Source organism: Eptatretus burgeri, chromosome 2, assembly GCF_056783735.1.
Source record: "Eptatretus burgeri isolate ZD-2024b chromosome 2, Ebu_testis_v1, whole genome shotgun sequence".
Lineage (NCBI taxonomy): Eukaryota > Metazoa > Chordata > Myxini > Myxiniformes > Myxinidae > Eptatretus > Eptatretus burgeri.
This window is the reverse complement of record NC_140962.1, coordinates 107,575,435-107,599,652: the sequence shown is the minus strand read 5'-3', so window position 1 is coordinate 107,599,652 and position 24,218 is coordinate 107,575,435. Positions and strand designations below refer to the sequence as shown.

The window sequence follows — 24,218 nt, the reverse complement described above, 5'->3', positions numbered from 1 at the left end:
GGGTATGACAGGGTAGGTTGGGTACATCGAGTGAGGGTTTGGAGACACAAGATTTGGAAGCAAACACGGAATTGAGACATTCGGCCTTCTCACGAGTGGAGTTGTCTGTGGTGCCATTTTAGTTAACAAGGTGCCACCATGTTGGGTCCTTCTCATTTCAATCAGTTTCAATGGTTCTACAATGGATGCCACTTAATGATCATACTGTGGATTCTATTAATTGGTCTTTGCTTATAAAAGGGTAACTGTGAGTGAGAAACAGTTGCCTACAGGAGTCATACAAGAGACGTTGAAGACGTATAAAGGAAGCTTTATTTTCATAATTTAGCAGGACAAACGAAGTGTATATCCATAGGCCTCAGTCCATTTTATGAATGCAAGTTACAAAACAGTTTAAAAAAAAACATTTTAAAAAACGGTAAATGACATCAAAGTCAGATAATCAGCTCTACATACTTGTTTGCTCATTTGACTCTACCAGGTTGCTCTCATGAATGAAGAATCCAAACTTTGTCTTTAAAACTCAACCATTGTCATTTTCTTGTATTGTGCAGACAGCAGACAAGATGAGTGTATGTATTATTAAATCAGCAAGATGTTCTCACCTTCGCGAACAATTGGGGGAACCTTGCGGAAAACTTGCTCAGGGCATCGAAACAAAGCCTGATGTGCTATAATATGGCAATAAGAGGACCACATGCTCTGTTTTCTTGTTAATAAGTGAAAAAAGTCATTAGTGAAACCCTTAACCATAGAAATTTTCTTCGTAGGCAGCAGTTGCTATCAATCAGAGATGTTAATGGACAGCATTGACTCTGTACCACTACATCGTACTGGGCTGCCAGGGATACCTAAAAGAGGTCTATGCACTCACCTCTGAGCTGTCTTGCCTGGGTTCAAATCTCGACTCAACTATAAACTGTGATCCAGGTGTTTCGCAGACAGGGTGTTTCATTAATTTTTCGACTGTCCCTCGGATGGACGTTAAGCCGGAGGACCCTTCTGCCAGCACTGCTTGTTTGGAGGAGGTTAAAGATCCCTCGTGGTGTCTTTCATGAAGAGGAGCTGAGTTATCATCACCACCCTGGAACAAATTGCAAATTCCTGCTCTAACCTATAGGGGGGGGGGGGAGATGGGGAACTGCATCAGCGGTACATCCGTGCTTCTAGCAATGATCGAACCAGCAGCCACATGATGCACACAAAATGAATGAGTATACAAAACATTGATGTGAAAAAACAGCCAAGTTACATTTTCTATTTAACATGAAACACTAAGATAAAATGAGGATGGACTTGCCCCTAATGATAAAACATTTTAAAAGGGAACAAGTCAAGTGTTCATATTAAACAAAGTACCAAAGACGAGTAACTGAGCCCCCCTTAACCACCCACCCCACCTCACCAAACCCTTCTCCAGCCTGTCCATGTCTTTTCATGTAAATACTTAAATATCTTATTATTATTCACCACAAATTCTTTAAAACAGGCTAACCCCATTGCTCATAAACGAGGTGAGTCGAGGGGTAGTTGTCCCATTCCCCTAGTCTGTGAAAGGGAGGCAAAATCCCTTTTCTGCGTTGGCAGCAAACAATGGACCATCATCTCGTGTTGTCTCCCAATCCAATCCAATCCATATTTTCTCAATTCACTGACTATTCCCCTCTTTCTACTTCTTTTGCTTTTTGTGAATGCAATTACCTTATAAGATTGCATGGCCCTCACCTATCATGCCTCCCTGTTCCATTTTCAGGGTTGGCCTCTTACCATGATATTGTCCATCTCTTCTATGAGCCTTGACCTTTGCAGTCAAACAAGGTAATTTTTTACCAGATCGAGTGATTGCCGAATCATGTATGAAAGCCTTTTCATTAAAACGTTCCCTTTGTTTTGCTGAGACATTCTGGTGACCCAAGTCTTGGAGCAACCTGCCTGGGGGTTTTACCACCCACTGAACAATCAAAGTCTCGTCCAATCGTTCTTAAGTCTTTGTCTTTCTTCATTTTCCAGAATGCAGGATGTTTGTGGTTGTACATCTTTCAATGCTTTACAGTACTTCCACTGTCGTGATCGACCTCACTCTGGTCACTCCCGAGAGATCCAACGGCTATTTCCATGCCGCGAGCCCGTTCAAGCAGAACAGACCAGGGATAGTAGACAACAACAACCTCACTCGGATCTCGAGTTCAGCAAAATACTGTCCGAAGTGAAGCGAATGACAAATTTTGGGTGAAAAGAATCCAAACATTATGTGCTGTTTTGATGAGGGGACAGGTACCCCGGCCCGGCTCCACCGACTAAAGACCCACGGGTGAGGAGGAAGAGCTTTCAACAAAGCAATTACGACTTCAATCCTTTTATTTCTTGTGTCAAAGACTCATGAATGGGATTTTAAGATCATGGCTCAAGGTCACCCTGAACTTCATGTTTTGGGATTTGTAAAAGAAGAAAGGTTGTTGAAAGTTTGAAGAGGGATGGTGCCATCATCTGAAAACTCCTGTGTGAAGTAAAGTTGTGCAAAGCATTCTGGTATCTCCCAGACAGTGGCAAGCAGTATGCCATTTGGTGGAAAGGTTGGGGGGGGGGATGGGGAGGCAAGATTTTTGCAAGGAAGAAGTCGCTGATGAACAAAAATGCCAAACTTGATGAATTCTGAACAGTTTGGTGATCCATGTCTCTGATGGAGAAGTGTGTATGATTGGTGAAATGGGTTTAAAAACCACCAATGCATGATAAATACATTAATATGGAAGCAGGTGTTATGAGGTCCGATATATTGTTACGGATTTGGAAGCCTTGTGCACACAAACAGCCAGAGTCCCCGTAGTTCAGTTATTTCGATAAGTATGTGTTTATAGTTAGAATCCATCCCCTATGTCTAATGGGAATTTCGTGTGTGCGCTGCGAGTTATTTTTCAGTTAGGTTTTTACAACAACAACAACAACAACAACAACAACAACGCCACCGTCCCTCACTCGACCCAGTCGCCATTGCCCACGTGTTTTTGGCTGAGGACATGGGCGGAGTCTCTGTCGCTTTGGATCGAGGCTCCGCACCAAGGCAGGGCATGGACGTTTCCTCCAGTGAATGAGCGAAGGGCAAGCATGACACGCACGCCCCAGCCAATCGGGAGGTGACCACGAGTCGTCCGACAACCCCTTGTCCAATCAGGAGGTGAGTGGCGAGGAGAAGAGACCCCTCCCACCTCAGAAGAGTAGTGTGGTTGTCAGGACCAGGGTTCAAGAGAGAGGAGATCGTGGCGATTGCAGAGTGGTTTGTCGTCGTGGCTGAGTGGTTGTCGACGAGGGCTCGGCAGACGGTCGTGGTCGTGGTTGGAGCGGCCTGCGGTCCTTTGGAGGGCAAGTCTGGTGACCGAGCAGCCAGGGTCGTGGGCCGTGGACTTCGGGTCGTGGGTTCGAGTCCCACAGTGGTGGTTAGGGTCGGTGAGATGGCACGAGGCAGGACAGGTACCCCGGCCCAGCTCTACCAACTAAAGACCCACGGGGTCCAGTTTCTTTTGGGTGTGTGTGTGTGTGTGTGTGTGTGTGTGTGTGTGTGTGTGTGTGTGTGTGTGTGTGTGTGTGTGTGTGTGTGTGTGTGTGTGTGTGTGTGTGTGTGTGTGTGTGTGTGTGTGTGTGTGTGTGTGTGTGTGTGCGCGCGCGCGCGTGTGTGGCACCAGTCTGTGTAAGTAGAATCGTTAAGTGCTTTGTTCATTGTAAATTACATTTCGTTATTCGTGATAACTCTGCTCTGTGTCCCCCTCCCCGATTATTGTTATAAATAAACCCGTTAAATGTACCAGCTCGTTTTCTGTGCTTTCTCCCATTGGCCTAGTATGGTGCGTATTGAGAATTAGTAAGGCCGTTCGTGCCGTAAATTATTCATTTTGACTGACGGATCTTGGTAATCCCCGCTCGGTTTACACCCGGATCGGGCTCGGTAAACGGTCCGTTCCACCCGAGGTCCGTCGAGGGTGTGGTTTTCCCCGGTAGTTGGACGACGTGGGTATTTAGGTATATTGAAATTCGGCAATTAACCCTACTCCACGCCGTCAAAATATTGGCGACCACGGTCCGCTAAGGGACCCGTGAACTCTGACTTATCCGGGAGTCACGACCTAAATTCCGGGTGTTCAGTGGGAGACGACTCCACTGCTCCCCACTGTTGACTCAGCTTTGTCATCCTTTGAAGGTTGGCAAAATGAATACCAATGTACTAGTATAGGGGCACATTATCAGCTGATAGCTACCCAGCAGCCAAGCTTCCATCTGCAAGAAGTCCAGATGACTGTGTGATTGTCATTTTGCGAGACCATTCAAGAAGGATCTGAGTGGCATCAAGTTTGAAAGTGATGAGAATGTAAAAGTGTATGTCCTGAAATAGTTGTACACCTGCTCTAAATATATTGAACTCTGCTTCTGGATTTAAGGCATAATTGCCACATCAATGGGACAAGTGTGTAATGGGGAATACAATGAAGAAAAGGACAAGGTTCTTTAACTTCACCTTACTTTCAAATTTTCCCGAACAAAATGCTGGTTAACCTTAAATCCCCCTTGTCGGTATGTTACACGTTAGATGTGGACATAAACGGAAAATTATCAAACCATAAATTATTTATTATCGCTACTGTATGCTAGTACAGTAATAGTATTGCTCGCATTTACTCAAGCCACAGAAGCAGTCTTTCTCTCGAACAACAAAGCGCTCATATTATTCTTTTCCTTTTTATTTTTCTAGAAGGTAAACAAACAATGGAAACGCTATGTTTGAAACATAGAACAATGAATACATTCTGGTGGTCTGAGTAGGGAATGCTGTATTCATCAGATCGGATGTGAAGTCTATTCATTTTCTGAATTTGAAGCACTCATCTCAATCGGAGTGGTAAGTAAAAGTGGCGTATGTCTTATCTAATTCCTCTTAACTCCATTCTACTGTAATCAAGTACAAGCATTGAAGATTTATTGATAATACATGGAAAATGGCAACAGTTCAACAACAATGACAGGGAATTAAGTATGCGCTTGGAAATATGGTAAAATAGATAAATAATCGCAATATATGTTGTGCAAAAGAAGGCACGTAAAATTATTGTCATTTTCTTTTTTTGGCAAATTGACAATTAAATAGAGCAAAAAAGAAGAAAAGGAAGGAAAAATGCAAGTAAATGACATTTTTTCCTGCCAGTGACAGCTGGAATAAAAATGGCTTCCTGAAGCACCTCTAGTGGATGGCATAATTCGCCCATGTGGCAATCAATACCAGCAGCTACTATTGCATATTCAAAAGGAAGCTGAGGGAACTATCATATAACCTGTGTCGTCATTTTCTGCATGATAAGCCACATATTGTGCATGGCTGTGGGGAGGGCACCATGGAGTGAGGTATCAGCACAGAAAAAAAAAAAAAAAATACTTATTTTGTCTCTTTCTCCACGACAAATGCCATGCTGAAATTTGAGTCGCTGATAATCTTTCACAATATTAGCGTTTGACTCATCAGTGGCCACGAAAGGCTGAGGTTGACCTTGCACCTCGGAAAGATTCTCCCGTTTCCATCATAATTTAAGTTCAGGTAGAGGAGAAAGATCAACATGAATGTCAGAACTGGGTCGGATAATGTTCTGGTCACCTGGAAGCAGAATTGGACTGCTGTGAGCTGCAGAGCAATTCGACGAGGTCGGCCACAGGTGAAAGTTCACGGGCATCAAGAAGGTGGAAGTGTCGAGCAAAGTAAACGAAGTGAGTGAAAAAAGAGTTGAGGTGAGCATGCAGGTCCAGCTGGAGTACATCACGGTAATGGCAGCAATAAAGATGTGCCAAGATGCGGAAGAGAAGCCTGAAGATATTCCTGACAAGAGCCTCAAACATAGTGGGGAAGCTGCTGCCTGCAAGCATAAAGGGCTTATCATCCATATTGCAATGAAACGCTGAAAGGTCTTGTGGTTAGGATATTCAATCGACAAGCGTAAGATTCATCTTAAAAGCTATGGAAACTTAACTAATGGACTCCTTATTAATTCGAATTGAGATGTTATTCAAAACTGAAATTATATTTCCAGATTGGTTCAACTATTCCTGAGATACGGCAGGAATAAAAACGACTATAAAATATATTAGCCATAAGAAAAAGGTGGCCACATTTACTGGCGGTCATTTGATGAGTCCTAAGAAGACTATCATCCATGAAAAATTTTCACAAGCCAGGAAACCAATTCTGCAGATATGGATGAACATGTGAAAAGACAGACTGTAAAAAACAAAAAAAACACATCCATAAAATGAACCGCAGTATGTTTGTAAACAAGTGTTATTGAATACTAGCAAATACAACCCGTCGCTTCACTGATGGGGATGTTAAGGGTGGTGGGGTGAAGGAGGGGAGAAAGAGAAGCGAGGAAGGGGAGAGAGAGGAGGGAGGAAGGGGAGAGAGAGGAGGGAGGAAGGGGAGAGAGAAGAGGGCGGAACGGGAGACAGAGGAGGGAGGAAGGGGAGAGAGAGAGAGAGAAGGTAGGGAGGGGAGAGACAGGAGGCAGGGAGGGAGGATAAGACGGAGGAGATGAGGGAGGAGAGGATGGAAGGGAGAGGAGAGGATGGAGGGGAGAGGAATGTAGGAAGGGGGAAAGAGTGAGGAAGGGGGGGGGAGAGTGATGCATCACCAAATGTTGCTGTACACTGCAGGATGGAGGGGTGTGAGGAGGGAGTGAGAGAGAGAAAAGGAGTGAGGGGTGGGGGGGGGAGGAAAAAAAGAAGATAGAAAGATGAGTGGTGGAGGTGGGGTTGGCAAAGAGAATTATATGTTATGCTTAATGACTGAACACACACACAAAAAAAAATAACTCATGTCAGAACAGCTGTACACACAACGGCACAACAGAGTTTGTAAAGTAATCCGCTGGCACATCTACAAAAACTTTGATATTCCAGTTGCAGAGAATTTGTGGGAACATGAACCAAAAGCAATCACTGAAAACATTGAAGTACCGCTCACGTACCACCTCATGATCCCATGGAGCGTGAACATCGAAAACAAAGCATTGCGACCAGATATCATACTTAGGTGCAAAAAAGAGAGAAGAAGGAAATGCTTATTGAGGTGTTAATACCAGTTATTTTGGACTAAACAATGCAGAAATCAAGATAATGACCAAATACCAAGACCCCAAGCGTGAAGTGAAAAAATCCTCGAAGCTGAAGAATGCCAAAGTCGTACCGGTGATAGTTGGAGCTATTGGAATGATGACAAAGAAGCTCACAGAGATATTAAAAACCATTCCTGGGAATATTTCAATACAAACGAACTACAGTTGGAAGCTGTCCAGGACTCAGTGACGATCCTGAAGAGAGTCCTCGGCACAAAACGTTGAAAAGAGAAAACTTCACAGCTTGGTCCGTGGATCGTGACCCCTTACCGAAATGAAGGTGGGCACTTTGAGCCCCCCTTGGAGGACCCCATTCCACATTCTGAAACCCACATATGTAGATACCAATCAACGACGTGCACAAACACACACACACACACACACACACACACACACACACACACACACACACACACACACACACACACACTTTACACTTTGAGACCTCGTAGGTCTCTGTTTCACTTCATGAAACTGACCCACACATGTGGAGGTAGTGCCCCTACACTCCCCCATGAAGAGGAAAGGGGAGTGTAGGGGTCGGAGAGAGTGAAGGGTCAGTGTTGGAAAGAGGGAGGGGAGGGTAGTGGTGGGAGGGAGAGGGGTGAGGGATTCCAGCAGATGTGACGTCCAGTTTATAGTCACTCCGAGAGACAACACATTGATGAATCCATCCTACCTGTGAAACACCATGATGACAATTTATAGCTGGGTCGTGATTTGAATCCAGGCTACACAGAGCACTCGGCTTTCCTGCCATGGTTTGGTGATTCATTATTTATTAACGGAAAATATTTTCTACTCATTGTGATCAAATAATTTATTTTGCCTTCCTACCTCTGGTAGAGAACCGTGGTATTGCCATTGAAACTTGGAAGAACACGCACCAAGTGGCTTCAGCAAGCACTTCACGGAACAATTGAAGAAACTTTTAAAAGTGAAACGTTTCATATTTATTTGTACTAGTACGGGCCCGTAGGTGAGTGCCAGTATGTGCAGCCTCTCTCTCTCTCTCTCTCTCTCAAACCTCGAAAAGGCACATCCGCAGTTCCCCAGCAATATTCCTGGCAAGTTTCAATCGTGCAAAATAAATAATAAATAAATAAATAAATAAACAAACAAACATTAATTGTGATATCATTCGTGATGTCATAGCACCGTGTCTTGTCATTGGTCAACAGATAAATGGCCGTAACTTGGGAACCGCTCGTCCGATTAATATCAAACCTTGAAAAGCACATCCGCGGGGCCCTGGCAATATTCCTGGAAAGTTTCAATCAGATCGGACCGACGGTCGTCGAGAAACGGCGGTCGCAGACAGACAGACAGACAGACAGACAAACAGACAAAAAGACAAACAGACAAACACAGATTGCTGGAATTATAAATAGATTTATCTATGCCAAAGTGGCAGGTCGTATAATGGAAGATCATGCAAAAAGGGAGAACGTCGTGGAAAATAAAATATCACATTTTCAGCGAGCCAGCTACTGCCTGTTGCACCGCATAACAACATGTGGTCAATGGAGGAGAGTGACCCCAGAACTTTGTTCAAGTCGATCAATATACAGCATATGCCTGGTGTTGGATTAATGGTTAGGGCAGTGGGCTTGGGATCGTAAGATCCTGAGCTCAAATCCCACTTGGCTGTTGAATTAATACCAGGTGGGGTTGACTCTGCCCGTCATCCTTCCGAGTTCGACAAAATGAGTGCCGGTATGCTGGTATCCTGTGTCGGAGTGGCGACCCGTCCAGGATTGTACCCAATAGCCAAGGAGACTGCAGCGGCAGCACCAACGCTCTGCACAGAGTATGGTCCCAATGGATGGATGGATATACAGGATTGAATGACAGTGTGAATATTGTAGAGTGTTTGCCATGTTGCTTAAGCACTCCAACGAAACAGTTGATAAAAAAGCTTACTTGGTATGCAATTAGCAATCACCGAACTGTCATATTAAACAGGCACCTCCCAGAGACGTCCGCAATGTTAAATATGTCTGAATTGGACAAATGAACACTTTTTACGAGTCGGAACTGCTTGTAAGTTCGACTTTAGAGCTTAAATTTTGTAATTCTGCTTTGTTTTAAGAGATTCTCACGGTGATTGCATCTGTGGAAATGAAATAAAGCAATGAGCGCTGAGCTCTCCGGCCTTTTAGAAGCATTGTAATGTACCCAGCGATTTGTAGCTATGATGAACAGGCGTTCAAAAATACACTACAGGGCCAAAAGTATGCAGACACCACTTCTAATTAGTGTGTTTGGCTATTTCAGCTGAAACCATTGCTGACAGGTGTATAAAATCAAGCACACAGCCAATGCAATCTCCATAGATAATTGGCAGTAGAATGGGCCATACTGAAGAGCTCAGTGACTTTCAACGTGACAACATCATCACAGCATCCCACCTTACCAACAAGTCAGTTTGTCAAATTTCTGCCCCATTAGAGCTGCCCCGGTCAACTGTAAGTGCTGCTATTGTGAAATGGAAACATCTAGGAACAACAACAGCTCAGCCACGAAGTGGTAGGCCACACAAGCTCAGATAACGGGACCGACAAATGCTGAAGTGCGTGGAAAAATCGTCTGTCATCGATTGCAACACTCACGACCGAGTTCCAAACTGACTCTGGAAGCAACATGAGCACAAGCACTGTTCGAGAGCTTCATGAAATGGGTTTCCATGGCTGAGCAGTCACACGCAAGCCTAAGACCACCATGTGCAACGCCAAGCTTCGGCTGGAGTGGTGTGAAGCTCACCGCCATTGGACTCTGGAGCAGTGGAAATGCGTTCTCTGTCATGATGAATCATGCTTCACCACCCGGCAGTCCGACGGACGAATCTGAGATTAGCGGATGCCAGGAGAACGATACCTGCCCAAATGCATAGTGCCAACTGTAGTTTGGTGGAGCAGGAATAATAGTCTGGGGCTGTTTTACATGGTTCGGGCTCGGCCCCTTAGTTCGAGTGAAGGGAAATCTTAACGTTACAGCACACAATGACATTCTAAATGATTATATGCTTCCAACTTTGTGGTAACAGTTTGGGGAAGGCCCTTTCCTGTTTCAGCATGACAATGCTGCCATGCACAAAGCGAGGTCCATACAGAAATGGTTTGTCGAGATCAGGGTGGAAGAACTTCACTGGCTTGCACAGAGCCCTGACCTCAATCCCATCGAACACCTTTGGGATGAATTGGAACGCCGACTGCGAGCCAGACTTAATCGCCCAACATCAGTGCAAAACCTCACGAATGCTCTTGTGGCTGAATGGAAGTAAATCCCAGCAGCAATGTTCCAACAACTAGTGGAAAGCCTTCCCAAAAGAGTGGAGGCTGTTATAGCAGCAAAGGGGGAACAACTCCACATTAATGCCCATGATTTTGGAATAAGATGCTGGATGAGCCGGTGTCCACATACTTTTAGCCATGTTGTGTATGAGTGAGGAAAGTGAAGAAAAAAAACTATCGTTAAGAAATTGTTGCAGCCATTACCAAGTCAAGGCTTGGTTGAGCAGGCCAAAAAACATGGTGGCTTCAGACCCCAGCGAGGTTACCAAGGATGTGCCTTAATACCCCATTGTCAGTGGTGACCGAGGATGCGCCTGATAAAGGAAATAAATAAATACGGCTGTTAACTTCAAAATGGGTGTGTACATTTAAATGGGGTTTCCTAAAGGCGGCAGGGTGAGGCCCATTATTCCGCAAACAAGGATGTTCAAGCATGGGCTGAAACATGACTTTGGAAATAGCAATGTCCACTGTAAATGTCTGGGGGTAAAAGGTAGTAAAAGGATAATGTGTGGGGATGGAGGATGACATGATATGGTGGTACACTCCTATATTGAAGCAATGGAAGGAAAAGTGACATTGAACCTACTTCCACAAATGGGAGAAAATAAGAACAATGGAGTGGAGATGAGCAGCAAGTCTGGATTTTGGAAGTTTAACAAGGAGGGATTCAATGGGAGAATGCATGCATCCTTGAACAACTGTGGAGGGTTAGAAGAACAGAGGGTGCAATATCAGAATAAAGGTAGCAAAAAATAAAACAGAAGTCACCAATCTGTTTATGATGGGAGAGCAGCAGGCTTGGTGCATAGAAACATTTGTGGGAGATGTTGAGAGCTTTGTATTTCACAGCATTCAGGCAAGAGGTGAGAAAGGAGGGCACCAGCTGGGGGAAAGCAGTATGCCATTGAGCTATGGATAAAGCTATCGATAAAGGCCTTGTAGGTCGTGAGAAGTATACATTTACCAAGGAATGATATGATGCGATGGAGGATGCCCAGTCCGCGGCTGTCCTTGGAGGCCTGCTTGAATACATGGACTTCCAAGAAGAGGTTATGACTGAGGGTGAGGCAAACAAGCTCAAGAGACTGAATCTCTTCTCGTGGTTGATTGTGGAATTATTTAGGCGGGTTTATGAGACGGTCCTGGAGAGACAGGATGAGAGTACGATATTTGCCTAGATTGAATTATGTACTATATTCCATTTGTCAGACCAGCATCTGATAAGTTCCATATCAACAGAGAGGGAGTCAGCTGCTGCCAATCTGTCATTGGGATGGGGGTACATTCCCACATAAAGTGGAATTATCTACAAATAGTCAAAAATGGTTATCTAGGGCATTTCATTCCATATGTAAGGAACAAGATTGAGATGTCATATAAGTATATTAAGAACAAGACTAGGCACACGATGCTGCCATGGGAAACTCCAACCTCTACTGGGAGATGAGATGACAGGATTCCATTCAGGGTTATGTGCTAACTGCATGATTCAAGGAAGTCTGTTAGCCAGGAATGGAAGTGGCCTTAGATGACACAGCCAGAGAGCTTGTCAAGCAGAGTGGAGTCCCAGATTGTATCGAATAGCTTAGATATGTCCAAAGAGACAAACCAGACATCAGGATTAAGAACCAGGGCCCCCATCCAATGTTAAGCGAAAATCAGAAACATATCCAAAATTTAGCAACCAGGAAGGAATCCAAAATGATCAGACATTAGAGTATTAGACTGTTTGAGAATTGGAAAGACAATGTCAGCTGCAATTATTGATTCCATGACCTTGCTTAGGTTTTGGAGTCGGCTTGCTGGATTGCATTTGAGGGGATCCATTTTTTTATACCTTTCTTTTGTATGAGAAATAATGTTGGCTGTCTTCCAAGCAGATGGTAATTGACCTCCTCCTGTGTCAAAGTTCCTTTTTAAGGATTACTATTATTACATATTATTTCCTCTGCCACCGAAGGTGGAAGGTGGTTATGGTTTCATCCCTGTCTGTTGGGTAGTCGATCGAGTCAAAAAAAAAAATTCGATTTTTTTTTTTTGATAATTTTTTTTTTCATCTATTGATCGATTGATCTACCCTTATTTGTTGGTCATGGTGTTGGTCTGTCCCTGTGTGTGTTTGTCGGGGGTTTTTGACCCCCTTGCAGTTGTTCGATTTTGATGAAATTTGGGTGGTAGGACCAGTTTATGACCTTGTTGTGCCACGTAGGTACTGGCTGCTAATGCCCCTTTGGTTGCCTCGCAACGGGACTTTGAAATTTTTGAAAAATCATAAAAAAATTTATTTTTACGAAAATTAAAAATCGGGTCACGAGCGACTGTGGGCAGTACATTCAGCCATATTGTCAAAAATTTCCAGCCGGATCCTATGAAAACTGTCGGAGAAGATAGACTTTGAATGAACCCTGGTCGAAAAAAAATAAAAAAACGAAGTTCGTTATATCTCAGAGACTATGAGCCAGATATACATGAAACTGGTGTGGTAGGTTCATGGTATGTCCTAGTTATGTGTGAGAAAGAACCGTTGCTATGGACCTCTCCGTTGCCTAGCAACGGCCGAAAAACCTCTAAATGTGGGGGTATTTTAACAAAAAAACAATCTGCAGCATTAACCCTTGAAGCTAGAATCATGAATTTTCTTGTGCTTAATCCTCAGGTCATTCCCCATCGAACGGGCCCATCGTGTCAAGTTCTATTGGGTAGTCGACTACCCATGTCTGCCTACCGGCTTGTCTGTTTGTTTATGTGCAGGATATCTCAAAAAGTTGTGGATGGGTCTGGATGAAATTTGGTGGGGGCAGGTTGGGTGTGTGACAAGGACAAATTGATTCAATTTTGGTGAAGATCCGAAACTGGATCCGGATCCGATAAATTTTTTAGTGATTCTTCATCATTGAGAGATAGGGCTAAACTCATATATAGCACGATATCTCAAAGAGTTGGTGATGGACTCGGACGAAACTTGGTGGACACATTGTGTGTCTGACAAGGATGAATTGATTCGATTTTAGTGAAGATCCGAATCCAGATCCGGATATGAAAATTGTTTAATTTTTTTAAGTGCTTCTTCACCATTGAGAGATCGGACTAAAAACGATATATGACATGATATTTCAAAAATGTAATGGTTCCCCATATGTTCTTGTGGATCAGGCATTACGTGGTGGAGGTATGCGCGCTACCGAGTACCCTTCTAGTTATTACTATTATGACCCCGCACGCTAAACAAAAAGCAGGGTGAAGCAAGTGGTTCACTTTGTCTGATGTCTGTCTACAGACATCAGTCTATGATCAAGGAACAAGTTGATTTCAATTGAATGTTACATTGTGAACACTGGAGAACACAAATCGGAACACAAACCTGCAGTTTTGCAGTATTTTGGCTCTAAATTTGGGAAATTGTACAGAATCTCGTTCCGAACACAAGAAAGGAGTGAGATTAAAAAAAAAATTTACTCTGTCTGCCTGTGTGGCCATCAAACAATATTGAAAATTATTCCAAATAGCAAACTTACTGTTTTAGCTACTTCATCAAGGACACAAACAACAGGCACGAATAATTAATTTAACATGTCAAATAAGGTGGTGTAAAAATATGGTGCATCAATGGCAGTAAACCTCCGAAAAAATTTTTTTTTTCTAAAACCCTTAGAACAGGGGTGAGGAACCTTTTCCTGTCAAGGGCCATTTCGATTTTTAGAACATCCTTCGAGGGCCATGCAAAATTATTGAACACATATATCGGACTCACCTAATGCGATGGCTGGAACTGTTTCTCTTTGGCGAGGCGTTTGGTGTCAGGTGGTAGTGATGATGATGCTACTCGCAGCTGGTTTTGCAGGTTTTGGTCAGTCAGTCTTGAGCGGAACCGAGTCTTTGCAAGAGTCAGTTTTGAAAAGAACTGCTCACAGCTGAAGGCCGTCCCAAACAGTGATGCAAACTTCAGTGCATGTCTCCTCAGATTGGGAAAATCCTCAGCACGTACATTCAGTTTGTAGAACTCGAGCAAAGGTAGGTTGTTGTACCTAGCTTTGAGCTCGTCATTGCTTTGCAGCTCAATGATTTCGTGTTGTAGGTTGTCAGGCACATCAGTTGGTTCCACATTAAACGGCGTGGCAAATATGTTCAGTTCCCTTTGTTTACTTTTCACGTCCTGGAACCTCTCTCCAAATGCCTGGAGGAGTTTTGCACACTCAGGAGCATATTCAGATGTCACAGCAGGCTTTTGTTCTTGCAGAGTGGGAAAGTGGACAGTGTTTCCCCTTTCCAGTTGCACTTGCCACAGCTTGAGTTTAGCTTCAAATGATTTCACATTTGATTGCAGAGAGCTGAGAAGCTGGTTGGGTCCTTGGAGCTTGACGTTCAGCTCTGACAGGTACTTGGTAATGTCCACCATGAAGCCCAAATCACACAGCCACTTGCTATCACTCAGTTCCATGACAGGTTTCCCCTTCATCTCCATGAACTGTTTCACTTCTTCTCTCAGTGAGTAAAACCGTGTGAGCATATTTCTGCGACTCAGCCACCGCACCTCACAGTGGTAAACCAGATCTCCGTACTCTGACTCAAGTTCACTCAGTAGCTCCTTGAACTGGCGGCTGTTCACCCCTCTGTTTTTGATGACGTTTATGGTGGAAACGACAGTTGTCACCACATATTTGAGCTTCAGGGACTGTGCACACAGATTCTCTTGGTGTATGATACAGTGGCATACAACTAACTCACTTGGATCGAGACTGAGACGACTCATTTATTTTTTGACCAATGCAGTCAATCCCTTTTGCGTGCCAACCATGGCTGGGGCTCCATCCGTGGCCAGGCCACTTAACTTGTCAAACTGCAGTTCGAATTTGTTCATAGCCAAAACAACTTGCTCAAACAAATCCTCACCTTTGGTGGTGCCATGCATGGCTTGCAAAGACAGCAACTCCTCGCTCGTATAAGACTCAGCTGTAATCCCCCGCACAAAATGGCTAGTTGGGCGGTGTTTGTTATGTCCGTTGTCTCATCGCATGCCAGAGAGAAAAACTGGAAATCTCTTGCGGTGTCCTTCAGTGTTTCCTCAATATCTTGTGGCATTTCAGTAATCCGATCTGAGACAGTTTTTCGAGACAAACTGACACTTTGGAACAATTTTACTTTGTCCGGTGCGAGCAGCTCGGCAGCGGCAACAAGGCACTCCTTCACAAATTCTCCTTCTGAATGTAGCATCAGCTTCTTAGCGATTAGCTCACTCACCACAAAACTAGCATGCATATTGTTGTCTCGGTCAGATTGTAGTCTTATGAAGACTGCTTGTTGAGCACCAAAACTCCGCCGAAGAGCGTTAACTTTATCCAAGCGCATTTGTCCTTTCAACTCGTCCAGTTTAGCATGTTTCGAGCTGTAATGACGCTCGAGGTTGGAGTTTTTCATCACCGAGAGCGCTTCCCGACAAACTAGGCATACTGGCTTGCCTTTTACTTCCACTAAGAAATAATCGTTTGCCCATTTCTCTTGGAAAGTGTGACATTCCGCATCTACCTTTCTTTTCTTGTTAGTCGCCATGTTTGCATATACTGAATGAAATGATGATATGAGATTACGCGATCACACATTACGTTACGCACGTGCTGCATTCACTGACCCTGAACGTGAAACAGACAGATGACAGCTGTCCGTTTTTAGCTGTCCATTTAATCTACTTTTTTTTTAGGAAAAAATAATCGCTGTCTGGAGTTTTTTTTTGTGTTGTATTTCTGAGGTTGCTTTTGTTTATGTTTAGCGAACGAAGTGAGCTTCATACTTAACGCATGCACATGAGAGAATAGGAAACAACAACAACAACAACAACAACAACGCAATACCCCTGACGATTTGGAATCCGTGTCGTTGGCTATGACCCTTTTGCTTCCGGTTGTTTTTAAACGCTGTGCGGTGTATAAACACGATTGGGTTTTATTTCTATCTTGTGAATATTACTTAACGCGTACACATGAGAGAATAGGAAAAAACAACAATAACAACACAATACCATGGCAATTTGGAATCTGTGTGGTTGGCTATGACCCTTTTGCTTCCGTTTTTTTTTGCTTCTAGATTTTGTCATGGGGAATGATGCATGCCGGGAGATAAAGGCATCATCGGAGGCATGAAAGAGCCAAATAATATCAGACATGGTGTATATTTCCTCCACTGATTTTAGTAAAGATACCGTATCTCCAGCATCATAAAAAATAATTTTTAATCGTGATTTACGTTATTTGATCGCTGATCCCGAATCCAGGCCGAAGTAACCGGAAATTGCGTATACAGTTGTGATCAAGTTATAGGTAAAGTCAGAAGCGAATGTAAGAAGAATTCCACGTTTGCTTCTAGTATTTATTTTTTCAGATGAGATCCTGTTCGAGGCGGTGTAGTTGTCATTGTGAAGGTAATGTTGAGGTAATATTTATTTTTTTCAGATGAGATCCTGTTCTAGGCGGTGTAGTTGTTGTTGTGAAGGTAATGTTGAGGTAATATTTATTTTTTCAGATGAGATCCTGTTCTAGGCGGTGTAGTTGTTTTGAAGATAATGTTGAGGTCATATTTATTTTTTCAGATGACATCCTGTTCTCGGTGGTGTAGTTGTTGTTGTGAAGGTAATGTTGAGGTCATATTTATTTTTTCAGATGAGATCCTGTTCTCGGCGGTGTAGTTGTCGTTGTGAAAGTAATGTTGAGGTAATATTTATTTTTTTCAGATGAGATCCTGTTCTAGGCGGTGTAGTTGTTGTTGTGAAGGTAATGTTGAGGTAATATTTATTTTTTTTTCAGATGAGATCCTGTTCTAGGCGGTGCAGTTGTTGTTGTGAAGGTAATGTTGAGGTAATATTATTTTTTCAGATGACATCCTGTTCTAGGCGATGTAGTTGTTGTTGTGAAGGTAATGTTGAGGTAATATTTATTTTTGCAGATGAGATCTTGTTCAAGGCGGTGTAGTTGTTGTTGTGAAGGTAATGTTGAGGATTTTTTTTTCAGATGAGATCCTGTTCTCGGTGGTGTAGTTGTTGTTGTGAAGGTAATGTTGAGGAAATATTTTTTTTTTCAGATGAGATCCTGTTCTAGGCGGTGTAGTTGTCATTGTGAAGGTAATGTTGAGGTAATATTTTTTTTTCAGATGAGATCCTGTTCTAGGTGGTGTAGTTGTTGTTGTGAAGGTAATGTTGAGGTAATATTTATTTTTTCAGATGAGATCCTGTTCTAGGCGGTGTAGTTGTTTTGAAGATAATGTTGAGGTCATATTTATTTTTTCAGATGACATCCTGTTCTCGGTGGTGTAGTTGTTGTTGTGAAGGTAATGTTGAGGTCATATTTATTTTTTCAGATGAGATCCTGTTCTAGGCGGTGTAGTTGTCGTTGTGAAAGTAATGTTGAGGTAATATTTATTTTTTTCAGATGAGATCCTGTTCTAGGCAGTGTAGTTGTTGTTGTGAAGGTAATGTTGAGGTAATATATTTTTTTTTCAGATGAGATCCTGTTCTAGGCGGTGCAGTTGTTGTTGTGAAGGTAATGTTGAGGTAATATTATTTTTTCAGATGACATCCTGTTCTAAGCGATGTAGTTGTTGTTGTGAAGGTAATGTTGAGGTAATATTTATTTTTGCAGATGAGATCCTGTTCTATGCGGTGTAGTTGTCGTTGTGAAGGTAATGTTGAGGATTTTTTTTTTTAGATGAGATCCTGTTCTCGGTGGTGTAGTTGTTGTTGTGAAGGTAATGTTGAGGTAATATTTATTTTTTCAGATGAGATCCTGTTCTCGGTGGTGTAGTTGTTGTTGTGAAGGTAATGTTGAGGTAATATTTATTTTTTCAGATGAGATCCTTTTCTCGGTGGTGTAGTTGTTGTTGTGAAGGTAATATTTATTTTTTCAGATGAGATCCTGTTCTAGGCGGTGTAGTTGTCGTTGTGAAGGTAATGTTGAGGAAATTTTTTTTTTCAGATGAGATCCTGTTCTCGGTGGTGTCGTTGTTGTGAAGGTAATGTTGAGGTCATATTTTTTTTTTTAGATGAGATCCTGTTCTAGGCAGTGTAGTTGTTGTTGTGAAGGTAATGTTGAGGTAATATTTTTTTTAGATGAGATCCTGTTCTCGGCAGTGTTGTGGTCGTTGTGAAGGTAATGTTGAGGTAATATTTTTTTTTAGATGAGATCCTGTTCTAGGCGGTGTAGTTGTCGTTGTGAAGGTAATGTTGAGGAAATTTTTTTTTCAGATGAGATCCTGTTCTCGGTGGTGTAGTTGTTGTGAAGGTAATGTTGAGGTAATATTTATTTTTGCAGATGAGATCCTGTTCAAGGCGGTGTAGTTGTTGTTGTGAAGGTAATGTTAAGGTAATATTTATTTTTTTCATTGCAAAAAGACTTTAATTTGATATATTTAAGAAGCGAATGTAAGAAGAATTCTACGTTCGCTTCTAGGCTTTGCCTATTCCATATTATGAATTGCCTCGCGGGCCGGATCAAACGGTCTCGCGAGCCGTATACGGCCCAGAGGCCGGAGGTTCCCCACCCCTGCCTTAGAATCTTTATTTTATTTCAATTGAATTATATACTTGAACTCTGAAGAACACAAATCACATTCCTGCCTCTTCCAAAAACCTTTCATTTTAGCAGTACGTGGACAAAATATTACGTAATTTTAAGTCACCTCAACCAATCGAATGTGCCAGTTGCTCTCAGCATTGGGGAATATTGAGATTCAGCCAAAATTGCGGCTCGTAGGAAATACAGATCGTGCTCGGAAATGCAAAGAATGAGTTTAAAAGACTATTCCCATGTCAATTTTTTCAAGACCGCATGGGGTAAGATTTTCTATGAACTCCCCAGTTCATATTATATTATTGGATCCATTTAGTCAAGTATCTACGGAGGATATCCGTGCACCCCCCCCCCCCAGGACTCTACCAAACCAACTTTCTTAGCTTCCTTTTATGGTCCTATTACACATTTGAGATGTTAACAAAAAAAAATTCCCAGCACTCTGGCGATATTCAATATGGCGTCCAAAATGGCTGCCAAAATGGGTAAAATCATAGACTATGGTATACAACATCTCAAAAATGTGAAAAATTGGAAAAATAATCATTGGGATTTGGTTCCTGGTCATTAGTAACTAATTTCCGATGATTGCATTTTGGTGCCATTTTTTACAATCCAAGATGGCGTCCAAAATGGCCACCAAAATATGCAAAATCATAGAAAATTATATATAACAGCCAAAAACTGTGACAAAATTGCAAATTAATCATTCAAATCAACTGTTTCTTATCATTAGTATCTAATATCTGGTTATTGTAATTCAGTTGCTATTTTTTTAAGTTGAGTACTAAGTCATAGTATTCCACCTTGGAATATCTGATGAAAGAATAATGGTACTAAAATGGACATTTTATATTGCGATTGTCCACTGCTTATCAAACTATGCTAGCAAACTTTCATTATACAAGGAACACTTGTGATGATTCATACAATTGCCAGTACTTCGGCATGAAATTCCAGCTAGGAATATCTGGTAACAGCAAAAATGCTACTAAAATGGACATTTTATAATCGCAATTGTCCACCGCTTATCAAACTATGCGAGCAAACGTTCATTATACAAGGAACACTTGTGATGATTCATACAATTGCCAGTACTTCGGCATGGCATTCCAGCTAGGAATATCTGGTAACAGAAAAAATGCAACTAAAATGGACATTTTATATCACGATTGCCCACCGCTTATCAAACTATGCTAGCAAACTTTCATTATACAACGAAACACTTGTGATAATTCATACAATGCCATTTTGTTATTGCATTCCACAGAGGACTATCTCCAAATTATCTCCTGTAACTGCAGTTCATACATCCGGTTTGACTCCTGCAGGAGTGTCAGAATCAGTCTTTGTCAGAATCGGAGTCTAGGCTAGAGTAGTCGCATTCATCAGCATCTCCAAGTTCATCATCAGATGTGTCATTATCTCCAAGTTTATCGTCAGATGCGTCATCCTCGGTGACATCAGCTAATATATCTTGAAAGCAGCATGGCAAAATAGGTCCCTCAGACCATACAGGTTCAATGTATCCATCGGAACGTACCCATCCGTGATTTGTAGCAGGTGGGATATCTACCATGGGTGTGTGTGCTCGTTTCCATTGTGCTACCCTGTAGTTTGCCCGTCTGATGTGAGGACTAAGCGAATGCTTGCAGGGTGGTAGCTTAGATAAGTCCACTTTACTCGATGACTTAATCACTTCCCCCTCTACAACCATTTTCTTCAACATGACAGCACTAACTTTATCGACATCTCTCTGCCTAGGGAACCCGTACAAGAAGCACACAAACTCCTCTCGGTCTTCAAACAGACTCTGCTCAACTTCCCAGGTATCCCCCAACTTAGCGAAACAGTCTTGGTATTGAGGCTTCTTTTCAAGCTTCTTCAGGGGGATTTTCTTTCCCTTTCCCTTCAAGGCACAGTTGCAGTATACAGCCAATTATCAGAAACTAGTAACTAATGATCAGGAACCAAATTCCAATGATTATTTTTCCAATTTGCCACATTTTTGAGATGTTATATACCGTATTCTTTGATTTTACCCATTTTGTATGCCATCTTGAATATCGGCAGAGTGCTGGTAAAAAAAATTTGTTAACATCTCCAATGTGTAATAGAACCGTAAAAGGAAGCTGGTTTGGTAGAGTCCTGGGGGTGGGGGGGAGGAGGGTGGTGCACAGATACTCTCCGTAGATACTCCCCTAATTCCCATGATATTTTTTTTTTCCAACTTGCTGTGGCACATCTCAAGCAGTTTTCTTTTGAGCTTGAGCCTTTGAATATTTTTAAAGGAATGAGCAGTATTTGGATTGAAAGAAGGCACAATAGTCAAATCAAAATATTCAACACAGGAAAAGCATTGTAAAAAAAAATAAATTGCATTGTAGAAAATTGGGTGAGAGTGGGGAGGGGGGGTTAAAGCCTCTTGCATCCCCCTCCTCTCCGCCCATATCCACCATTGAATGTGGAGGTCTAATTTTGCACTCCATGTTTGGTATTGAAATGTGTCTGTTTATGCTTTGTGTGCTGGCCAAACATGCACCCCGTTTGAATTATACTGCACAGTCAATGAAAAGATACTGGCAACCTAATTTCCCAATAAAATTTACAATACCTTTTTACAGTGTACATAGATAATAAAGAAGACATAGGGAAGAGGAATGGGTGGGAATATATCCCCAGGGGTAGTTTAACAAACCACCAGCCAAACCGGTGTGATGAGCAATAGTCAGGTAAATAGAAGGAGGAGGAGGAGGAGGAGGAGGAGGAGGAGGAGGAGGGGGAGGAGGAGGAGGAGGAGGTACATTGTCATGATGTAAAAAAGGTAAATTTTGCATTGGAGGAAATTTATTGAAAAAATAATATGCTAATATTGATTCTCTTATAATCAATAGATTATTGGTGAAGAATAATTGTGACTTAACTTATAAACAGTAACTATTATAATATTGCTTACCATACTTGGTAGGCAATAACCGTTCATCTGTGATGGCCGTCTGGATGTAAGACAGAACATAGTCGACGTACTGTGGGCCAGAACACTTAATCTTCTTTCCTCGGTCATCATGCCAGAAGTATTGTCTGAAACAACCAGAAAAGTATGGACATTGTGTATGGGAAACCAACACATTACTACTACTAAAAAAAAAAATTAATCAAATACCATATTTTATCAAGTGTATAATGTACAATCCTCCCTTTAAGAGTTAACTCTTCAGAAAGGATTCTTTGGAAAATAATTTCTAATTAAAAAGTGGTGTTCTCCTTTCGGGTTTCCACTCCGATCACCTGACCAAATAAATAAAACGGTCAAGGCACTAACTAATATGAAAATTACATGAACAAAAGTGGGATGTTATTCATATTATAATTCTTTATATTTATTACATCACGAGAAAAGCTACCCGACGTTGCCGGGTCCCTCCTCCTACCACTTCCCCTTCCTCCTCCCAGCCATTCTTCTGACACCTCCCATCCCGCCACACCCCTTCCCCTCCTGCTCCCAGTCCTTCCCTCCCTCATCCCATCCCCCCTCCTTCCAGACTCCCACCCAACTCCACTCCCTCCAGACTCCCATCCTAGCCCTTCCCCTCCCTCCTCCTTACAGCCCATCCCCCCATCCCTCCAACTTCCACCCCACCCTTTCCCTCCCTAACCCCAGCCCCCAACTCCTCCCACCCCTCCCCTTCCCCTCCCTCCTCCAACCCCACACCCTCTCCCTACAGACCCCCACCCCACCTTCTCACACCCCACCTCTCACCCCTCCATACTCCCACTCCAACTGTTACCCTCCCTCATCCCAGCCCTTCCCTTGTCTCCTCTCACCCCACCCCCCCTCCCTCCGGACTCCCACCCTGCCCATCCTCCTGATAGGTGGTAGCTTGTGTGTTTATAAGGTATGAATATTGAGAAAATAACTGTTTAAAACCCCAGGTCGGGTGTATCTGTAATGTATTCAATAGTCAGAGATGAAGCTGTTGCCACAAAGTTGGAAGCACAGAATCATCTAGAATGTCATTGTAAGTTGTAGCGTGAAGATTTCCCTTCACTGCAACTAAGGGGCCGAGCCCAAACAATTAAAAACAGACCCAGACCATTATTCCTCCTCCACCAAACTTTACAGTTGGCACTATGCATTCGGGCAGGTATCGTTCTCCTGGCATCTGCCAATCTCAGATTCGTCCGTCAGACTGCCAGATGGTGAAGCGTGATTCATCACGACAGAGAACTCGTTTCCACTGCTCCAGAGTCCAATGGCGGTGAGCTTTACCCCACTCCAGCCGAAGCTTGGAGTTTCACATGGTGATCTTAGGCTTGTGTGCAGCTGCTCGGCCATGGAAACCCATTTCATAAAGCTCTCGATGAACAGTACTTGAGCTGACATTGCTTCCAGAGCCAGTTTGTAACTAGGTAGTGAGTGTTGCAACTGACAGACGATTTTTCCACGCTACATACTTTAGCACTCGGTGGTCCAGTCCTGTGAGCTGGTATGGCCTACCACTTCGCAGCTGAGCTGTTGTTGCTCCAAGACATTTCCACTTCACAATAACAGCACTTACAGTTGACCGGAGCAGCTCGAGCAGGGCAGAAATTTGATGAACTGACTTGTTGGAAAGGTGGAATCCTATGACAGTGCCACATTGAAAGTTACTGAGCTCTTCACTACGTCCCATTCGACTGCCAATGTTTATCTCTGGAGATTGCATGGCTGTGTACTTGATTTTATACACCTGTTAGAAATGGGTGTGGCTGAAATAGCCCAATCCACTAATTATAAGGGGTGTCTCCACATACTTTGGCCATGTGGTGTAAAAAAAAAATATATATATACATGTATATGATCTCTCTGTCTTTCTCCCTCCTCACTCTCTCCCTCCCGGGATGTATTGCAAAGTGTGGTGAGGCGTTGCTCTCCTCCCCCCTTCCTTGCTTTCCCATCCCCGCTGCATTCTCCCACCTCTCTCCTATATTTTGCAGAAGATGGCTCCTACGAAAAGAAGGAAATGTACAAGAAGTGAACTTGAGAAAAAAAAGACTCGAGAAAGCTGCATCCAGAGCTGCTGAAACTCCTCAACAGGAAGAAGCAAGGTGAGTAGCAAACGCAGCAGCAATGGCTGCATCCAGAGCTGCTGAAACTCCTCAAGAGCAAGAACGAAGATGAGAGGAAAACACTGCAACAAAAGCTGCATCCAGCACAGCTGAAACTCTTGAAGAGCAAGAAAGAA

At 42.8% G+C, this 24,218-nt stretch overlaps 1 protein-coding gene across 7 annotated transcripts in view; it reads right to left on the bottom strand.

Moving 5' to 3' along the window:
• Positions 1 to 294: 294 nt before the first annotated feature.
• Positions 295 to 24,218, bottom strand: part of LOC147032763 (MOB kinase activator 2-like) — a 59,007-nt gene continuing 35,083 nt past the window's right edge. For 2 of the 7 annotated variants that reach the window (XM_085870652.1, XM_085870654.1), the window contains 3 exons: positions 21,950 to 22,074; positions 5,636 to 5,891; positions 295 to 1,114 (listed from right to left, as the gene is read on the bottom strand). In XM_085870652.1, the coding sequence (XP_085726778.1) occupies positions 1,030 to 1,114; positions 5,636 to 5,891; positions 21,950 to 22,074 (466 nt within the window). In that variant the 3' untranslated portion in view covers positions 295 to 1,029. The other 5 variants (XM_085870650.1, XR_015055352.1, XR_015055353.1 and 2 more) reach the window with 5 other exon arrangements.